General features: G+C 35.5%; 1 protein-coding gene across 3 annotated transcripts in view; it reads left to right on the top strand.

Moving 5' to 3' along the window:
* Positions 1–20,830, top strand: part of PCDH11X (protocadherin 11 X-linked) — a 507,269-nt gene that overhangs the window by 38,514 nt on the left and 447,925 nt on the right. For all 3 annotated transcript variants that reach the window (XM_026848512.1, XM_026848511.1, XM_026848513.1), the window contains exon 2: positions 12,393–12,976. In XM_026848512.1, the coding sequence (XP_026704313.1) occupies positions 12,437–12,976 (540 nt within the window). In that variant the 5' untranslated portion in view covers positions 12,393–12,436. The remainder of the gene's footprint in view (positions 1–12,392; positions 12,977–20,830) is intronic.

Genomic DNA, 20,830 nt, shown 5'->3' with positions numbered 1-20,830 from the left:
CGTTATTCAACGATTCTCTGTGTTGTGATTACTTCAGTTAATAGGCTGGTATGTGTTTTGTGGGGGTATTTTGTGCTCTTTTCTGTCTCGCTTACATTTAAATAATAAGCTGTTATCAAGTGGTGAAGTCACTCCATTTATATGTAAAATTAGTTTTTTTCGCTGGGTTTGTGGAATAGGTACATGATTTTTATACAGAACAGAGAAAGAAGAATATGCATATATTTGAAATTTTAATCATTGTTCATATTACTCCTTTAAGATTTTTCCTCATTTAATTCCTACTTTCAGGAACTAATATTCTATTTTCTTCAAAAATGTTTTGTGCAGTCTACCAGTAATGATAAAACACATCACAGACTCATGATGTTGTGTGAGAAAATGTGCTTCAATATGATTGTAGAAAGTTTTTTCATGAACATCAATGATCTATAGGACTCTGATATACAGATATACATCGTTCTCATTATTAACGTAGTTATGACTTCCCCTTCCTCCATTAAAATCCTTTTGAAGCTGTTGTACTATGTCAGAAGAAGGAGAATAGATGGGAGATAATATCCCAAACTTTTCTGTTCTACATTACAAGTCTGAGTGTTTTCCATATTATTTGTGTCTGGACATCCCTAACAGTAGGCTTGCCATACCAAGTCAATGGACATGCAGATTTCTAGCTAGAAATATTTGTCCACATCACAAAAATCCTTTTGTTTTATCCTAATTGTTGACAGGTTTCAGTTAGGAGGCAGTGAAGAAATGCAAACCACTTTTTCCATTATTTGAGCAGAGTTGATGAAGGAGCTCTATTATCTTTATAAAGTTCATGGATCTAAGGAAAACTTCAAAAATCAAGTTTTCTGAGATTCTGTTAAATATCAGTTTTACTATGGCAGGTTTCAGTCGAAAGCATAGCTTGTTTGTTTTGTCTGGCCTGGCATTTGTAATAAAATCTAAAATTAAGTATTCAATGCTGACACACAGCAGTCTATGCAAATATGTAAAAAAATCTGTTGTTGAGATATGTAGACTCACTTTATGCTTAAGGCATTTGATTTTCAGAGCTAGTTCTGGAAAATTTTGTAAACCCTACAGGAGACACCACTGATTTCAGTGGGCTTTGAATCAATTTAATAGAAAATTGTTGACCAGATCCTTCACCTATTAAACCATATTTACTACACAGGTGAAACAAAATTTGAAGGACAGAATCAGGCCCTGCACATCAAACGGCTGTAACACATTTTAAAGTATCCTTATAATTCTGTTTCATCCAATTCTGTGACTCTTTTTACTGAGTATTTTCTGTACAAATAGTCCAACTGACTTTTGGTAGCTGCTTCCTCCCAAGTCTTAACAGCTATGCTCCATCATTTCCACGGGATAATTTAGTTTTCAATCCCCTTTCCAGAATCACTTTAGTGTAGTGCTCCTGGCACAAAATTTCGGTGCTTTGAGAAGCAATCCATGTGTTTGCAATCTCTACAGCAGTTTGGGGATCTGTCAGGGTGGGAGGTGCTATGCGCTAGAAAGAAAGTTGTTTTGTTCTGGTTTTTTTAAGTTGTTGTTTTTGTGGGTTTTTTTTAAATAACAGAGGAAAATACATTTTTGTTTATATAAACTATACAATTAAATAAGTATTTTTCTTATATATCAATAAGGCATACTTTTAACTAGTAAGAGAAATTTCTTTAACATGATTTCACCCTTCAAAAGTTGATATATCTTTAATAGTCATGAATATGCTAATATTGAGTTACTAAAAGTTCAGCCCTGCTCCATTAATATATAAATGATTAAATTTATTTAGCATTTCATGAATAATTTTCTATACATCTTTTCTTCAAAAGTTACATCAAATTATGTGAAAAAAAAAAATGCAAAACCCACACTATAATTACGATTGTTATTACTATCCTTAACTACTTACACTATATCAACATATTGAAGCAAAGTTCATTTCAAGCTAAAAATGCAGTAAGAAGAGAATTCCTCCTTAGGAGGACTGGAAGAAGAAACAGTAGTGTCACAAGGAAATAATCAAATGATATGACTGAATTTATTGAATTTTAAATATATATTTACTCCATCAGTATTATATTACCCTAAAAGATAAATTAATGCCCTTAATAATGTAAGATATGAATTAGTAAGGCTTGATCTTAATCCTTTTAACTATAACCAGCTGGGATCAAACTCAGATGCTTTTGGTCTCCCACTTAATACATCACAAGAAATCTTTTATCAAACTGCTTTTCATTTTCTTTTATATACGTTTATTTCCTGTAGTTAGGAGAGGAAAAAGGGTGGTTCAGTTCTTCCTCAGAGAAAATTTTTCTAAAGCCACACTACGCTGCAGCAGCTATTGCTAACACCTTTTATGTATACAGCACCTTTCACTTTGAGTGATCGCCAGAGCACTTTATAGACTCTTAAATACAGGGATTTTTTTTTTCCTCATACCACTGAAAGTCTGTACCAACAGTGCTGCACTGAAGCGGCTTTAGAAAAGGGATAACCTCTCCACCTGAACCTACAAAACACTGGCATTTATGTAGGCCAGACTGTAGTAACTCAGGCCAGAATTTACAGACAATTTGTAAGTGCTTGTTCATGTAAAAGTTTACCAAAAAATTACAGGCTTTCTTTGCCTCGCTTTTCTTCATCTGCGTTTCTAATGCAAAAGACAATACACACACCTGTGCCACAATTTCTACCGATTAGGTTTACGATTTACATTTCTTTGTGTTTGTTAGGCAATGGTACTTGATGGGTACCTTGTCAGATCGCTCTTTCCTCAGGCACCGGGGGAAACCCTCGGGGCGAGATGGCTGCCAGAAGGCGGCTGAGGCGGGAAAGCGGCTGTGGCGGGAAAGCGGCTGAGGGGAAGCCGCCAGACCCACCCGCCCCGGGAAGCCTCGATAAGGAGCCGGGGGGTGTGTGTGTGTGGGGTGTGGTGTGTGTAGGGGGTGTGTGTGTAGGGTCGGGGTCGGGATCAGGATCAGGATCAGGATCAGGATCAAGTGGTGCTGCCGCCGCCATTACGGTGCTGCCCTCAGGGTGGCTGGCCCAGTGGCTGCTGAGTGCATGAGAATAGAGATAGTAAATTGTAGCATTTCCCTGTTCTTCCTGCAATTTCTGCCACAAGACCTTCCAAAGCTAAAGACGGCAGCTCAGTCTTTGTGTCCAGGTAGGGAAAAAGAATGGTTTTTGCCAGAAACTGCTTGAGGGTCTCTGGAGGGAGTGACAAACGCCCAGGCTGGCTGGGGTCAGGGCAAGCCTGTCTGGGGGGAACTGGCCTGCCAGGACTGCGATGGAGAGACATTTACTTATATTCTTATTTTGTCTTTTTTTTTTTTTTTTTCTTTCTATAAATAGACTATGGTTTTTTGTCTATATTCTAAAATAATTTATCTTCAGGTGGTTTTCTTCTGCCCTTGGAAAACCCTTGCTCTCAACTCATGTTCTCTAGAAGAGTCTTACATTACATACTACAATGTTTTATTCATATAGTGTATTTAGATAGGGTCAGTTAGCTAAAAAATGTGTTGATTACTTCTCTGCTATTTGGATCCATACATAAATAATGAGAAAATTCCTTCCAACATGTGCAATTAGTTCTCATCTTCACAGTACTCTTAGAGATTCCAGAGCCAAGTTGTATTCTTATGTATTGTAGCCATATGTTACATGTGACAAATCTGGATAGACATGGTCATTAGGTTGTTAATTGGTGAGATGTATGCTAAGGTATAGAAAACCTCTATTATGATGTATTTTATATTTTAAACTCTTAACCATTGCCTTCTAGTTTGAACCTCATTTACATTTAAGCTATCTTTAAGAACAAAAAATCCCATATGAAAATGAGTAGGTATGCTGCCACTGGATGGAAAAAATACTGGTTCTTATCTAAAGACTTCCATGGAGACTCTGCTACTGTTAAAATTTTCTTTTTTGTTGTACTATATAAACTTTTGCTTGAAGAAAATGGATTGAATAGGTAACATTCTGCTTCTGTGAAGTTTCTGCAAGGATGGATGTAAAACTGCCTGAACTATTTACTTCCTATTTTACTGAGGAAGAAGAAAATAAGTTATTTGATGCTTAGTTATTAATTACAATAAGAAGTAATTAAATACATTAGTTAAAGACTGTATTAAGTGTATGAATGTTGACTGTTTTAACTCAAACCTTACAGCATCAGGAATGGAACACTGTCCATTTCCAGACAGTCGGATGGGAGCCTGGAATAAACAAATACTAAAATACGTTTTAGACATGCTTTGTTGCTGGAATCTCCTCGTCCTGTTTTACATAGGCACACCGATAATTTGCAGAGCAGGAATTATGGTGAAAGTTCAACTACAATTTTCTTTTCAGATTTGGATACTGTAAGATACTTGTTACAAAAATCTGTGAGAGTAATTTCACAGGACACCCGGCCTTTACTGGGTATATTATGCTGAGGCAGAGAGATGGAAATATGAAAGTTTAAGCAACTGGAAAAAAAAAAAAAAAAGTCTAGGAAAAATAAGGTTCCAGTATAATTTAAAATCTAAAATATGAATCCTAGTATCCAGGAGAAATTTTTTCCTCCTTTGAGAATTTAATGCAACAGTTGCAAAATTCCAGATATCCTGGATTTAGTAAGAATTACAAAATATAAATAGATTTTTTTCTTTTAACTCAAAACTTTTTGAAAATAAAAAGTGGCAATATATATAGTTTCTGTTGGTTTTTTTTCTGTATGTTTTGAGAACAGTGTTCTCACAAATGGAACTTTTGGTTAAATGAGAAGTGTAAGTGTAGTTAACGTTATCTGTGTTTTGAACTGAAGGATGGGATGGAAGAAGGCAGCTCATTTCTGCTACTCTACAATGTTGTTATATATATTGCTGGACTCTAGGCAGAATTGTATTTAGTATAAGTAAGTAATAGACAATACAGTGTTCAGCTGTGAGCAATATTTCTATCCTTATTCAGAAATACTTGGATTGTTTACTAGACACTATGAAATGTATTTTTCTACTATTCAATAATGAAAGTTATTAACTGGCAGTGAGGCAGTAAAGCAAAATGAATTATGTATGAAGCAGGTGATCCTGACATTTCAAAGGATTTGACACAACTGACTAAAATCTGATTTACTTCCATTTTTAAATAAATAAAAGTGTGCTTTAAGTGTAAATACATCCAACGCTCACATATGTGGTTTCACATAATTTCTTATTGTGATACCACAATCTCTTGACAGTGGTTCATGGATGGCTTTTCTTTTGTTTGCTTTAGCAGAGAATTAATTTTCAGATTTGAGTCATGAACAGGTTTTAAAGGACCAAAACTAGAGCAGTTTTCACTTGATTTGTAAAATTTATTCATGTGTACAAACACACAAATAAACCACTAAGAAAATAATATTATGAATTGTACCATTAATAACTTGAGGTTTTGTGGTGTTTTTGAAAGCTGGTCATTGCATTAGAGTGAATATAGTTTTGATTTTGTGATGTTGTGCTAGCTTTGGAGTAGTAACATTTATAGAGGGTTTGTGTGTTGTCATTTTTGTTTTGTTTGTTTGTTTTTCTATTTGTTCAGATATCCTAGTGTTTCTTTCTAAGAAAATGGAAAAAGCCATGCTTATGAGGGACATCTGCCTTTTTTTCCAAGACTTCTGTTCTCAGCCTTTAGCTCTCTATGCAGCTCTGGTGTATAACTGTCTTGCTGCTAATAGGACTGTATTTCCTAGTGTTACTGGTATATAAATAAATCTGATACTGCATATTCTCAGTTTTCTGAAATAAGTTACAGGATATTTTTAAAATATTTGCAGAGTTGTTGCTAGATACATTTTCCCAGACTTGGATTGTACTTACCATTTTAGTCAAAAAGAGACTTCAGCTTTACAGGGATTCATTTGAAACAATTAAAAGAAATTACTCTTTATGCCTTATATCAATGAGTTTGAGTTCAATTTGTCCATTCAGCATGCTAACTGCCTGTTGTGTATTTATAGTTCTGTTCACTGTTTCCAGCATCTTCATTCAAGTTTTAGTGAGCACTCTTCCTATTAGTTGCAGATTAATATCAGGAATATAGAATTCTGTTTCAGTATCAAATTGCTTGTTTTTAACACTTTGGCTGCTTCTTCATGTGGTTACAAGAATCTGCCTTTTGGTCATTAACTTATTTCTTCCAGTGAAGAGTATTTCTTCCCCCCCCCCGTGATGGAAAAATTAAAAACAAAACCAAAACCCAACAACCTAAACTAAAAATACTCTATTTCTAAAGCAGTGAAAACTGTGAATCAGGAGAACATGCAACTGTAAGCAAGTTGTGGCTCACACTTAATTCTTTTGTTGACTTAAATAGATATGGGGTGATGTTTTCTCCTGATGAGAAGAATTTCCAGTTTCATTTTGTTCATAACGAAAAAAAAATCAAATTAAAGAAACCTCATTGAAGTCAGTTCCATCACGCTAATAAAAAATAGATCAAAGAACAAATCAGTCCCTTAGTGGATTTAGAGAAAATCATATGAGGGAATGAATTTGAAAGCCTTGATAATATAACAAATTGTCTGTTTCTCTTTGAGGTAGGTCTTTTTCTTTGAATACAGTCACGAAATATACTATTCAGGGAGTGGATCCTGTGGATAAATATCGATGGCTGCAAAATAACTTATGTTTGAAACATTTTAGAGTGTGAAAATGAGTTCAAGTTGGTTGTTATAATTTGTGCGTGGCCTTAAAAAAATGAGGGGGATTCCTGTCAGGCAACAGCTTTGTAATATTTCTTATTGTCATCAAAAATGGTAAGAAATAATAGTAAGGTATCTACCTTTTAAAAGAAGTTAACCACCATCAAAACCAGCCAATTCCTTAAATGAAACGTGGTATGTGTGGTAACAAAGGATAGACATTGCTGTGTTCAGCTGTTAGTGACAAACAGCAAAAAAAGCGCCCAACAATCAAAACGCCAAACACTGAAAATCTGCAGCAGTAGAAAAGATCCCACCTAACAATCCAGCAGTTGAGCTCTACCGGATAAAGTTGAATTCTGTATCAACAGGATCCAGAAATTCAAAACCTCTGGCATATAGTAGACCTGCTTAATTATCAACGGACACTTTAGAGCAAGTCTTTGTGAACCGGAGTATTTGCAAATAGCTCATTCTTCAGTTAAATAACAGCATAATCAGGCTATTGACTGACAAATAGAGCCCGTGTCATGGGGATCTTCTGCTCTGAGATGCACTGTTTTAACACAGGGATTTAAATAGTACCGTTTAAGAGTCCAAGGTGGATGAGCAGCAAATGAAAAGAATATTATATTGAAAAAGTGTCCGTGTAGTTAAAATAGGTTCAGGAATATGAAGATATAATGGGAGTAATATTTTCAGGGTTTCTTCTCTGTTATGATTTCAGTATTTGGATATTGATGTAGTTTTGGACTTCAGTGTAATATTCCTAAATTTTTGAAATAGTCTGATACTTTTTTCTTAAAACCTGATCTATCAGTTACTGAATACTGCCACAGGTTATTTATTCCTACTCTAAGTGAAATCTGAACCCAGATATCAAGAAATAGTGTTGTTTTTTTCATTTGAAGTGGCCGCATAAACTCTTTACTGCATTTACTGCTTTTCTTTGATCCTTTTAAGTAAGAAATACCAGTTGAGTCCTCTAATAAGGTACAGTAATTCTGACTCAGGTGGGACCAGATAGAGCCTTGTGTATAAAGAACAGATTTAGGTTCCACCTTCACATTGTACTCCATTAGGTAGTTCAAGTTTTTCTATTCTGTCTACTTCTCAAGGTATGATTTGACAGGTGCTCAATGAAGATAATCAACAACGATAATATTTAAACTATGCCATTAGTATTTAGTATATTGGACAAAAAAACAGGTATATTTAAGTGCATAGATACTCAGATGAAAGCGAGCAAATCTCAAATTTTTTTTTTTTTTTTCCCTCCTACCCTCCATCCTGTCCATCTGGGCCATTTGCCTTACTAGTTACAGAAGTCAGCAGTACAGATATCAATGCATTCTTTTGAAAGCTGGGAAAATGGCTTGGCAAGCTTAATGTTACCTTCTGTTAAACAATTTAATTTGTTCCTAATTTTTTTATTTTTTTTTTACTGCCTTAAAAGTGTTAGTGAGTGCTGGAGCTTTCGAAAGGTCCTTTAGAGTTAGACTACTCTATTTAGCCTTCTGTACTTTTTTCTCCTCTATACTCCAGTCATCAAGAAAGCCTGTTTCTACACACTGTACTGTGACTGCCTTTCTGTCCTGTCCTTTCTTTTTTCCTTTTGTATTTTTATCTTGTCTGTCTTTCTTAGTTCATCTCTGACTTTTTCCACCATCTGTTACCATTTACATGCTCTCTTTGGATAATTTATCTTAATGTCCTGTTCTGTCTGACTGCCATTTCCATTTGTAATTTCTCTAGTCTTTCCCTTTTGGATTCGTATTTATATTGTTTTCCCATTTTGTGGTATGTATATTTATGATACGTAGACAAATACGGGACATGTGAAATAGTGTATGTCATTAGAAATACTCTGACTTCGTAAATGTCTTTCAGGATGATGCTTCTTTGCTAGAAAGTACCTCATGCTCTTTTTCTTTGCATTGCTGTTGCCATAGTATTCCTATCAGTTCTATGGCACAAATGACAACCAACATACAGCTATGGCTTTATAAATAGGTTCCTTTAAGAACATCACTTTCCCCATAGCATAAGATGTTCCACTGTATATTTAAGAAGAAAACTTGAGTCATGATGGTTTTTTTCTTCTTAAACATACATCTACATCTCTAGAACAGTTTATAAAGGTTCAAAAGTGTTCCAAAATTGTTTAGAAAGGCAAGTAAAGATCATTTAAAAATAATGTATTCTAGAAGTCAAGAATTCTAATTTTTGATTATTTTTTCTACTTTGAGACTAAACAGTTTTCTGTTAAACCTCATAACACTACCCATTCTGTCTGCACCCTTTAGCAGGTCAGGAAAATCTATAGCAGTAAAAGACATCACAAAAAGTCATGTTAGCATTTATCTAACATGATTTATAACAATGGTGTTCTATTATTTCCATGTTTTAATGCATTTTCTTTAATATGACACAAAAATACTTTTAATAAAATGGGTCAAGCTTTGTTTCATTTAAAAAAGTAAATAAAAATATGCATAGTAATGTAATGCTAAGAAATTCCACCTGTCAGTTTTCCTGACAAGCCTCTTTGAGTCCTGTTGTTATTATTTTATAATCCCTGGAAGCTCCACTGCAGTTATAACTGGGTTATAGGAACTCTTATCAGTTATTTTTAATATAAATTATCTACTAGTACTATCATAACTTTCAGAATTGATTTGGGAAAGTTTTTTGTGAACTCTTTAGACTGTTCGATTTCTGTACTTGTCCTCAAATTGCTTTGTAAAACTTGATAGCTAAACCACAAACTTTGAGTCTGACTAAAATTCTCTGCATCTTCAAAACTAGAGAGAGAGAAGCAGTGTAGCATTAATAATCTTGTTAATAACAAAAAGATTTTTTAGCATGATTGTTTATTTGGGAGATGTATATACATGACAATACAATATTTTTATATTATGAATATAAGCAATCCTTACGTCAATATTGTCACAGAATAATTTGGAATAGGAACTAGAATTTGATTTATATTTATGGTTGATATGGTGGTTTTTATTTCTTCCCCTCAGAAATGAACTGTAAGTTTAAAATATGACTCTGTAAACTTTGAAGATTTTTTTCCCCTGTTTTGTTGTTTCTCAGTTTAACTTCTAGTAGAGAAGAAAAAGTGGGAGAATGGTGCTTTCCAGTATGCGTGGAACATCCTACCATTCTGATATTTTTTTGTTTTGAGGGGAGCATTTAAATATCAACTCTTCTTTGTAACCCATACATTTTTATTGGTGTTTTGCATTAAAGCAATGTAAATAGATTTATTTTAATAATAGCAGATACAGAAATGCATTTTCCTGAAATAATAGTTTTCCGCATGTTGAATGTACATGGCCAATTATTTTAGTGGGGTGACAATTGCTGGGTATGTATTTACAGAAATACAAGACAGTTAATAAATAAAATCATAATAATCAAAGTAATATATTTGTACACTATCACCACAGTTCTGTCATTAAACTCATGCTGCTACCATAGTGTTACCATTAATGACAGTCAGTATCTGCTGTTGACTTCCTTATTTACATATTTAGAGTTTAATACTGCAGTGGATTTATAAAGCCTTTCTAGTGTTATGCCTTATACTGAATTACTGAAGTACTGCAAATAAATCTGCTAATTACTAAAATACTTCAGGTAATGTGGTAAGTATGTCACATAAACTGCATATCCAGTTCTCACCCATGTCAGCAATCTCATTCAGGTTTAATTGAATTACTCCAGTGAGCAATGCCTTTTTTTATAAGTGAAGACTTGCAGGATTGGATTTTTATTTCATGTTGTTCCTTTTGTAGAATCATAAAGCCAGAAAATGCTTTACAGTTAAATCATGCTGAAGTGGAAAGATACACTTTGCAGATCTAGTTGGAATGTTCTTTATCTGTTACTTACTCCCAGTCAAAAGCAGGTTGCAGGGTTTAAATGAAATAGCAATATTAATTGTTCCTAATCTGTTGACTGTAAAGTCAAATGTTTTAATTTAAATTACCCTGAAAGTGGTACTGCTGAAAGGCAGTAGCTAACAGGTGAAGACAATTACTGGCATCAGTAATTTCTTCAGCCACTGGAACTTGGTCTGCAGGAGTAAATCAATCTATGCTGTGACAGGGAGAATAAAATCAGAAAAGGCAGGAAAAAAATTACATTTTTGACGGCACAATAAGAAGAATATAGATGAGTTTAGTACATGTATATTTGAAACAGAAGCTAAGCTGGTAGGAGCTAAAATTTCATTAACTAAAAAAATGATTGTAAATGTAATTCTTGAACACTGAACATCTACCTTGCAGATATGCTATCCCAGATTATCCTAAATTCTGGAGCAGAATTATGCAAAGACTAGGCAAAGCGGTATGTTCTAAACATGGAGTTCAATAGTGTGTTTCTTCTTTAAAGGTTTGGAGGTGAAGGCTGTAGGTACATCTGTAAGTACCTGTAAATCATCCTGTTCAACTTCCATTTTTCTTGAAGTTGTAACGACATTGAGAGGAGAATGTACTGTTACTCAGAAACTACGTTGAAATGTACAGAATATTATTTTCTTCATCCCAGAACAAATCTGTACCTCACTTTAAAGGTGTTGGTATCAGAGTACTTAGCTCATATATGAGCAGACATCACCAGACTTAAAATTCTACAACATTTAACAGTTCATTCTCCAGAGATGTATGAAATGTTGTCACTTAACAGAAGAGAAATTATTGCTGCATAGGCTTTTTTTTTTTTTTTTTCTTTTTCCTGAAAATTGAAGAAAGAAAAAAAAATCTCAACTGTCTTGGAGATTAATGACAAGTATCTAAATAGAGAATATCTGGCAGTATGGTGGGCTGTTGGGGAACTAAGAAGGTTACATGTTTACCCTTCCTGCCAGGAAACATCTTTTAGCTTTAGTTCTACATTGAAAACTTTGATCGTTTTGAAATTCTTCTCTGTTAGAATTTTTGCACTGCCCTTTAGACATATAATCCAAACTGCAGTGAATTGAGTACTATATCTAGTTTACTTCCAAAGATCAAATTGGATCTTGTCATCTTAAAAGAGAGAGAGTGCTGTATCAGTGTCCCTGTGTTAGACAGATTTCAACTGTCATTGGCTGATGTTCACCAGACTCCATCTAGGTAACATTTTCTTGCCAGTTTAAGTTCCTGTATTAAAAGTAGCCAGATTTCTTTGCTGTCAACAAATATTAAATAATTTTGTCAGTGCAAAACTTGGGTGAAAATCAAGACAAGTGTTCTTGGTTTTCCATCTCTGAGCAAGAAATATGAAAAGACCTGGTTCTCAGCAGATGGTTGCTCGCAAACTTCTTACCTACTTCTTTCCTTGGAAATAAAAAAATTGAGGACAATGTGGCAGAGGGTTCAAATGAAGGGGTTTTCTTAAGGAGCAAAGGAAAGTCTCATGCTGGAAATACAGATTTTTGTATTTATTTGTTTATTCACACTGATCCAGTTCTAAGATTCTTAACTTGGGGTTTAATAAACAGTTTTTAGTAAAAAATTGCGCAAGAAATTTTATACATTTTATGAAGGATTAAGTCAAGCATCAATTTACTAATAGGGTTTTCAAACAGCTCAGGTTATTTGCTATAGGATAGGTACTTCTTTCATGTCTCCATCACTTTAAGAGCACAATATTCTGTAAATTTTTAAGAATTTATCTTTCTTTCTTTTCCTTTTTCCAGCTACCCTTGGTGTTCTACACGAATACTCATTAGTCATTCTGGAGATGGACTTACTGTCTGGAACCTACCTCTTGGCAGTCTTATTAGCCTGTATTGTATTTCAATCTGGCGCACAGGAGAAGAATTATACCGTGCGGGAAGAACTGCCTGAAAATGTCCTCATTGGCAATTTGCTCAAGGATCTTAACCTAACGCTGGACCCAGATGTGCCCCTTTCCTCACCGCTACAGTTCAAGCTTGTGTATAAGACCGGGGATGTACCGTTAGTACGGGTGGAGGAGAACACGGGAGAGATATTCACAACTGCAAACCGCATAGACCGAGAGAAGCTGTGCTCTGGCATCTTTACTGAGAATCGCTGCTTTTATGAGGTGGAGGTTGCTGTTCTGCCTGATGAAGTTTTCAGACTGGTCAAGATCAGGTTTCTAATAGAGGATATAAATGACAATGCCCCCCTCTTCCCCTCAACAGTCATTAACATCTCTATCCCTGAAAACACAGCAATTAATTCTCGCTATTCTGTCCCATCTGCCGTCGATCCGGACATTGGTGTGAATGGTATTCAACATTATGAACTCCTTAAGGTGGGTTTCTTCCATTCTTCTGTTACACTCTGTGTTAGTTTCTTCCCACAAATGTTGCCAATCCTCATCAACCCATCAGAAGTAAAAGCTGTGCACTGCATATACATGTCTTGAAATGTTAACCTATACCCCTGAGTGCTTTCTAGTGCATCATATCTTCACTTTGTGGAAAGCTGCTTGTGTATATGTATGTCTGTCTGTGTAACAGTATGGTGAAACATGCATGTCTTCACGAACCCTCCACCAGCACTGAGAGCGTTTGTATGCTTTGGATAAACAGTCTTAGACCATTAAATATGTGTTCCTACTGCCACCAGCATGACAGTGCCAAGTGCAACAGTATTTTGAATTGGGTTTATGTCTCCCTCTTGCATGACTGTTAGATTTGAGTGGTAGAACTTAGCACAGAGGCTTATGTGATGTGATACTCACCTGTATGCTGATGAGCTATTCCAGAATGAAAGAGAGTCCATTTCTCAAAGCAGCTTTGTAATGTTTGGGTGGGCATCATGTCTGGGCAGAGGAAAGGCCAAGGTACGCATGAATACAAGGATAGCAGTGCCAATGGCCTTGTAAGTGAAGAAATTTCATATTCTTGCTGCTTTTACTCTTTCTAGCATGTAACAGTAGAATTGCAATTAGGGAACAAAAGAATAACATGTAAACCTGTGGTGTGTAAGTGTGTGATTGCTAAATAAACGATTACTTGCATTTGATTTTAGTTAAGTAGAGGGTTTAGAACAAGAAAGGAACTTACCCGGAAACTGATGGGTTATTATCTTGGAAGCTGCATATGTCTTCCCTTGATTTAGAGTAGGAAACTATCGGGTGGTTCAACTGCTCAGGACCCAATCTGACACTGTTATTACTGACTGGAATGACCAGTATATTGCTTGATTGACCTGATAGCTAATATTTACTGATATTAGTACTTCTTAGCAATATCATAAAAATAAAGTGCTGCCTTATTTTAGCTCTTTTAAATTGCTTACAACCTGAAGTAGTTGTGGCAGTGTGGGTACTAACTCGTGACAGACATAAAAATCTTTTTCAGAAAACTGCATCCCACTGGACACTTCTGGTTAGATATCTAAGAAAAAAACCCACATATGTCTGTCAGTTCTCAGTGTAGCCTAGGAATTTAAAATTTTTCAAGAACTTACTATGAAGTTTGAGGTCTTTGTAGTAAGCTCTTTAAAACTTTTAAATTCCTAGGTTATACTGAGAGCAGACAGATCTACATGTGTGTGTTGGTTTTTTTTTTAGATGGATAACCAGAAACATCTAGTTAGATGCAGTTTTCTTTATTTGACTTTTTAAATGAGAATCTGGGGAATGAATAACAGTATATTAAGTAAATAACAGTAGGAGTAGAAAATAAAAATCCAGGGCTACAGACAAAATGTGGCAAAATAATGCAAGGTCTGAATAGAGAAATGTTAATATATCTGAGAGAAATGTGCTGTTATTGTAGGAAAAGGAAGAAAATAGAAAACAGCAAAATCAGGAGTCCCTGGGATTGAGTGAGCAACAAACAGTTCAGATCACCACAATAGCAGTCTTGTTTTGTGAGTTTATTTTTGGACTGTGTGTTCAGAAACAGAATGTAACAGATCAGCAGAATGGTAGCATATTTGTATCACACAAGTGGGAGCTCATCTAAAATACAAGCTACAGCTCTGTACCAAAAGTAGTGTAGGGTGTCAGGCCTTGTCTAAAGATCTAATGTGAGATCAGAATGTTTTCCAGAGAGACAGGTTTCACCAGGAGATGTGCAAATAATTTAAATAAAAACCCCAAACCCTCAAATAATTTTGTATTTGAATTAGGGTGAAAACAGAAATAAAACCAGTTGCATGTTTATTCAAGTGTCTCTGAAAAACTGCCTTTGACATATAAGGAAAAGAAAGGTGATGAGTATGAACACTATGGATTGAAAGTTCTGAATTCTTGTGCTAGATGTGCCGCAACCAAAATAATTTGTAAAATCACAGCCCTGTAGACAGATCTCCTAAATAAAGTAATTGCATTTTTCTCTTGCATGCCTGTTGGTCAGGTACTTTTTGAGTTATGGATCCATTGCCTTCAAATAAGCCAGCAATTTCACATACCTTGGAAAGTATCTGTAAAACTGAGCAGCAGTTTATGACAGCCAGACACCGTTTGGAATAGTAATGTCCAGATGTTATTCCATTGGTAGCTTTTACAATGTTAATACCAAAAGTGATCATATACAAAGAGGGGAAAAAAGGTAGTAGAAATGAAGGATTCCGGTGAGCAGGCAAGGAGTGTAGCACATACAAAGATCCATCTGTCACTAGAGAAGGACAGGGAGATGAAAATGGAAGAGTGGTGGTGCCTGCAAACTCTTTCCTGGCTGACACTGAAATGCTGGGAGGGAGGGTGGCAGGAGCACAAATGCCCTTCTCATGTGGTTATCCTCTGCTGGTTTGGGGTATACGCTTTGAAGATACCAATGTCTTACGGCTTCTGATGTGCATTGACCTTTTCCTTCCTTTTATAACCAGCGTACAGAAAAGTGGGGAAACAGCAGCGCGTGAAATTGTCATGCGTTCCGAACAGGATGAGTCTAGCAGGGCTGATATGACACTGTTGTGGGAAATGTTGGAAAGCACCAGATATGAAGATAATGGGCAGGGTGGCACACCAGAAGGATTGCAGGGGAGTGGGAGATGATAAGATCTGCAAATCACTTTCTAGAAGCACAAAGGCTGAAGCTTTAGTATGTGTGCAGCAACAGAGTCAAATGTGTTGCTCTATATTTTAGAGAAAGTAATAGCAACTTGACAAGCTGTGCAATGAAGAGAAAGTTCTTCAGTTATATTTCAGTTTTCAAAAAAAGTTTAGCTGAAATGTGCTTATTGTCTGTGTGAAGCCAGGCCTATTTTGCCAGAAGATAAAGAGATGTTTGCCATAACAATTTCTAAAAAGGAATAAACGTCGTACTACAAACTCAGCTGAATACCTTGTAGGTTTTAAACACATTTTTCTCAATTCTGTATCTCATTGGGAAGGTAACATTCATGTAGTTACAGTATTTCCTCAGTGTGTTACACTTGCCTTACTGTGGCTCTTAAAGTATGTGAAAAAGTTGCATGTGATTGCTGTATGCACTTTGTCTTGAAAAGTAGGTAATTATAGTATTTTAACTGAAAGACAGACCTTCCTGTTGTTGTAATCCCCTGCTTCTTTCTAAAAATCGTTTTAAAATAGAAGAAAACGGAACATTGTAGAAAAGGTATTGTTGTATTTTGGGTTCAGCATTACTTGGAAGTTTCATAACAAAGGATTTGATTTACTTAATACAAGAGAGCACTTTAATTGTCACACAAATTATCAGTCAGGTAATTTTTACCTGCCTGCATTTTTTCAAAATGTACCTCAATAGAAAATAATTTCTTTATATGTAACTGATTCATGGTACTGTAACTTCAAAACTCCATGTGTCTGTGATTCAACTGTATGCTGCCTGAAATGCATGAACTCTAAGACGACAACAGTTTTACTTAACCTCTGCATTTCTTCTTGTAAGACTTAGGAGTTCTGTGGAGGATAAGTTCTAAGAGATGTTCTAAGGAAAGCTGTGGGTTTGGTTTGTTCTGTTTTAAAGGAAGATCAAAATGTGTCTTTTGGATAGCTTCTGAATTGTTTTCTTATTTAGAAAATTAGTTTTAAAAATTTGCAAATATCTCCCACACATCCAATGTAATAGCACTAGTAATTGACCAAGAGTGGCTCTGGTAGAAGTTTACAAATACTGAATTATTTAAAAGTAGTGATGCTTTAACATTACATGTAGCTCTTTTCTTCCCCCCTGCCTGCCGACATAGAACAGAGGGTTTCCAGGAAACAGTCATGTAAGGCAACTTGCTGTTACCTAATAAATTGTTGTGCACAGCATTATAAAAAGCAGTGTTTCTCTGCTGAGGTGCCCAAAGCTGACGGTGGATAGCATCACATTAAGAGTTCAGATGACAAATGGTAAACAATGTTTACTGTGAACAAGGCTAATGAGGGTGAATTAATGACTTATGATTTAAAAATAAAATGCATTTAAAATGAGAAATAGCTCCAAGTCTAGATTAGTTAGAAAGTTGACATAACAGTGATAGTATCAGGTGGTCAAAGGGGCAGCTAAGTCAGTGAAGTAATTAAGAGAAAGAAATGGACAGGTGGAAAAACAATGATTTTGTCTCAGCTCAGCTTAAAGTGTTAACTGGGAATGATAGGGAAAAAGAGAGATGGGCATTCATAAACAGAAGTAGTATGTTAAAACAGTGGGATGCAAGAGCAGATTTTAAATTTAAAAGTTAATAAGCAGTGATTTCTGATTAAGGATGAATCTACAAATACTAATGTTCTGGTTTAACCCCGGTAGGCAGCTTAACCTACAGGTCTTTGTTCACCTCTTCAGGGCATTCACATCGCTTACACATTGATATGAAATGTACATTGTGTCTGACAATACCACCACAGTGTTGAAAATACTTGCATGCTGCTGTTGACTACACTATTTTAGTATGGTTATATAGGAGTTCAAGGCAAGCTAATATTTAGTATAACCTGATTAATACACTTAGAATTTATAGATGTCACAGGCCTCTGCTTTGACTGTGAAGATTTTAGTGTGAAACATTTCTTTGTTCTCTTAGATGTTAGAAAGGGGAGCTGTTTCAGAGCAGGTTTTGAATAGAATTCCAGCTCTAAGCACTGTAATGGAGTGTACTTCCAAAAGGCTTCATGTAAGTGCATGTTTTAAATTAAATTATTACTTAACATTTCTTGTTAAGTGGGTATACTGCATACATTAAATGTTGCATAGGCGCAACAACACCCAGTTAGCAGTGAACCAGAGTGAAAGTATAACTCTGCTCTTACAGGAGCAGAGCATTCTGTGAGCTAATCCTTTGTGCTAATAGGTTGTTGCTTTAATCTGTTGCAGTTTGGGGGGAATTTAGATTGGTGCTACTGCTATAGTTCCATTACTCTTACCTATTACAGTAATTTTCCTGTATTTACTTATCGTCAGAAGCAGCTGCTGCCTTCTTTCTAGAATAATATAATAATCTTTTTGTAGCTGTCAGTTCATACCTCTGTAATCTGACAAAATAGATTCTTACTCAGTCTCACAACACGTCAGTCTTGCCTCTGATGAGGAGAGTTACCTCTTGCTACTGTAGATCATCTCTTGTGATGTCTTTCAATTGAAGCTTTCTCCTTCTTTTTGATACAGTTTATAAATTCCATGACTCGTGGAAGATTGCAGATCATGAATCTTCACCATATTTCAAGCCTGCTCTTGCAACTAGGTTATTTTTGAGCCTCACAGTAGTTCTGGATCAAGAAACTAATTGTGAAATTCAAGGATGGAAGGAGATGTGTTTTATGTAAAAGGAAAGCTAGGAAGGTAGTTGAATCAAATTTACAGAGCAAGACTAGATTTGTAGTTAAATCGGAACCAGAAAGTGAGATTAATGAAATCACTGTTGATAATCATAAGCAGTGGTACAAATTTGATAATCAAAAACTCACAGTGAAGGAAGATAAATGAAACTTTCTGTGGCCTGTTTGTGTTTTAATGTTTCACCAATACTATCTGAGTGGTTCAGTATATAAAGAGAAAGGAAGAAATCACAGTGACACAGACTTACATTTTCTTAACACAGATGTTCATCAGATCATCTTCGCTGGCCCAAGCATCAGCTGCTTGAACTTTTCTTTTCTGCCCTTTTTTTATTCTTTCATTCCTTTAAGTGGGAGCTGAATCAGCAACCCTCACTTTCAAACCATGTTTGAATGAGGGAGCATGCTACAGCTGATCATACTGAAATTAATGTGGGTGATTCTTCTGTGTAGGCTTCAGCAGCATGAGAGGACAATGAAGTGGTGTGTTGGCCCTTTAAATAGGTCACAGAAAGCCTGAGGTGGTTGTTATTAACATCTGCCTTCTGTGAAAAAACTGCCAAGATAGAGCTTTTTCTACATGTAAGCAGACATTTATTAATATTGTCAGGTTTTATTGAATATTGCAGTTATACATTAATAAGATTAGGTAAATTCCAACTTCATTACTCTCACATTATGAAAAGACCTTTGTAAATTTATGGTAACCCACTAGTAGCAAAGTGGTTTTGCACTTTCTGATTTCTTTTTTTATTAGGAACTCTTTCTAGTAATTGTGTAAGGGACATATGGCTGAATTGTACATGATGGCTATTAAAGATCCCAAGAATTTTCATTCTACAAACTTATCCAGGAAAATACATGCTTCAGATAGGAATTTTCTTGACTTCTTAATAAGATAACGATGACTTTTCAGTATTTCTTTCTTGTCAGTGGAGGAAGGCTATCTGGACAGAGATATTTCAGGATTCACTGACACTAAAACAAAAATCAATTATACATGTATTGATGTCCCAGGTAACAATAGCACTTAGGTATTTGAACTTAAAACTGAGAAATAATAGCTTTGTTAAATCCTAGATCTGACAGTGCTTATATACAAGGTGAAAATAAGATGCATGGTAAGAAAGCATTTAATAACTGTGTGTGTGTTTTTGTTTTCCTCCCACTGACGTGTAGCTTAGACTAAGGTTTTGGCTTGTTTTTCTTACTTCAGAGTCCCTTAATTGAATTATTAGCATAGGGATTTCATTCTGCATAACTTTGCAGGATGGGATAACTTCCATCTTTATTGTAATGTCTCATATGTATTATATTTAATATATTTGGTGAACAGAACTGTGTCTTCGTTCCCATTTAATGTGCCAGCATAGATGGGGAAAGTAATAGATTTAGGGAGCTCAAAAATAGATTTAGGAAGTTTTTTGTTCTGGAGTTGCACTCCAGTCAGGCTCTAAGGTCACCCTCTAGTGCCTGTAATTTAATAAATATGGAGAGTTGGACATGTTGTCTTTCTAAGGTAACTTTTAGCTGCCCTTTAGAAGAGAGAGGTTTTCTAGGACAGACAGGCTGTCTTTTGAATGATGCTGAGTACTTTTTTTCCTAGGTCCACAGTGGCAGTGGGGAATAGATCAGAACGGAAATATCTTTGCCTTTCTCTGTTCCTGCTAGATCAGTGTATTTATTTAATGTTATAACATAGCTTCAGTTTTTTCACATGGGTGGTTCCCTCTTGTCTTTTCCATGAGACGTGGATAATTACCATCTGAAGTGACAAGAACTTCAGCAGTCCCTTGAAGATTTACAAATACTACTTGCTGAGATGGCCAATCTCACAAATAGATGTTGGTTGTAAATCTTATTTCTTTAATACACATTTGTAGAGATTGAAGTGCCATTGCAGATTTCTGTTAGATCTTGATGCACCTAACTTTGAAGTAATTTAGGACTTTTTTTTAATGTGGGTTTTGTTTTTTGATGGATGTTGTGGGTTTTTTTTAATTTTTTTTTATTCTACACATGAAGTAGTAATGTGCTGTACAACAGGGCTAAATTTGAAAGTTACTCTGTAGCTATAGGGAAGTTCAGATAAAGTAAAAAGGCTCAAGCTTTTAAAGATTGAGCCTCGCAGAGTCTAAAACTATTCACAAATACATACCACCTCCAAATGATTATGTGGGTTGGTTAATGTTGTCCTTAGTACCGTTGTGTAGTTTCAGATGCTGACTCTGTGAAGCTCTGGTTGGGAAAGAGTCTTTTTTGTTCCAGAAACCTCAGTTGGTTTCAGATGAAGTAATAACTTTGACACAACAGTTTTAGAGTTAACTTCATAAGTAAATGTCCTTTACTCTAGAAATCAGTTCTTGAAAAGTAAATATATTTTCAGAAGTGGTTGATTTTTCCTTTCATTCAGACTTTTGTCTGATAGAT

This window comes from Athene cunicularia (assembly GCF_003259725.1).
Source record: "Athene cunicularia isolate RWA chromosome 4 unlocalized genomic scaffold, athCun1 chr4_part3, whole genome shotgun sequence".
NCBI classification, from domain to species: Eukaryota; Metazoa; Chordata; class Aves; order Strigiformes; family Strigidae; genus Athene; species Athene cunicularia.
The sequence above is the reverse complement of the archived record's forward strand: the minus strand, read 5'-3'. Positions and strand labels throughout refer to the sequence as shown.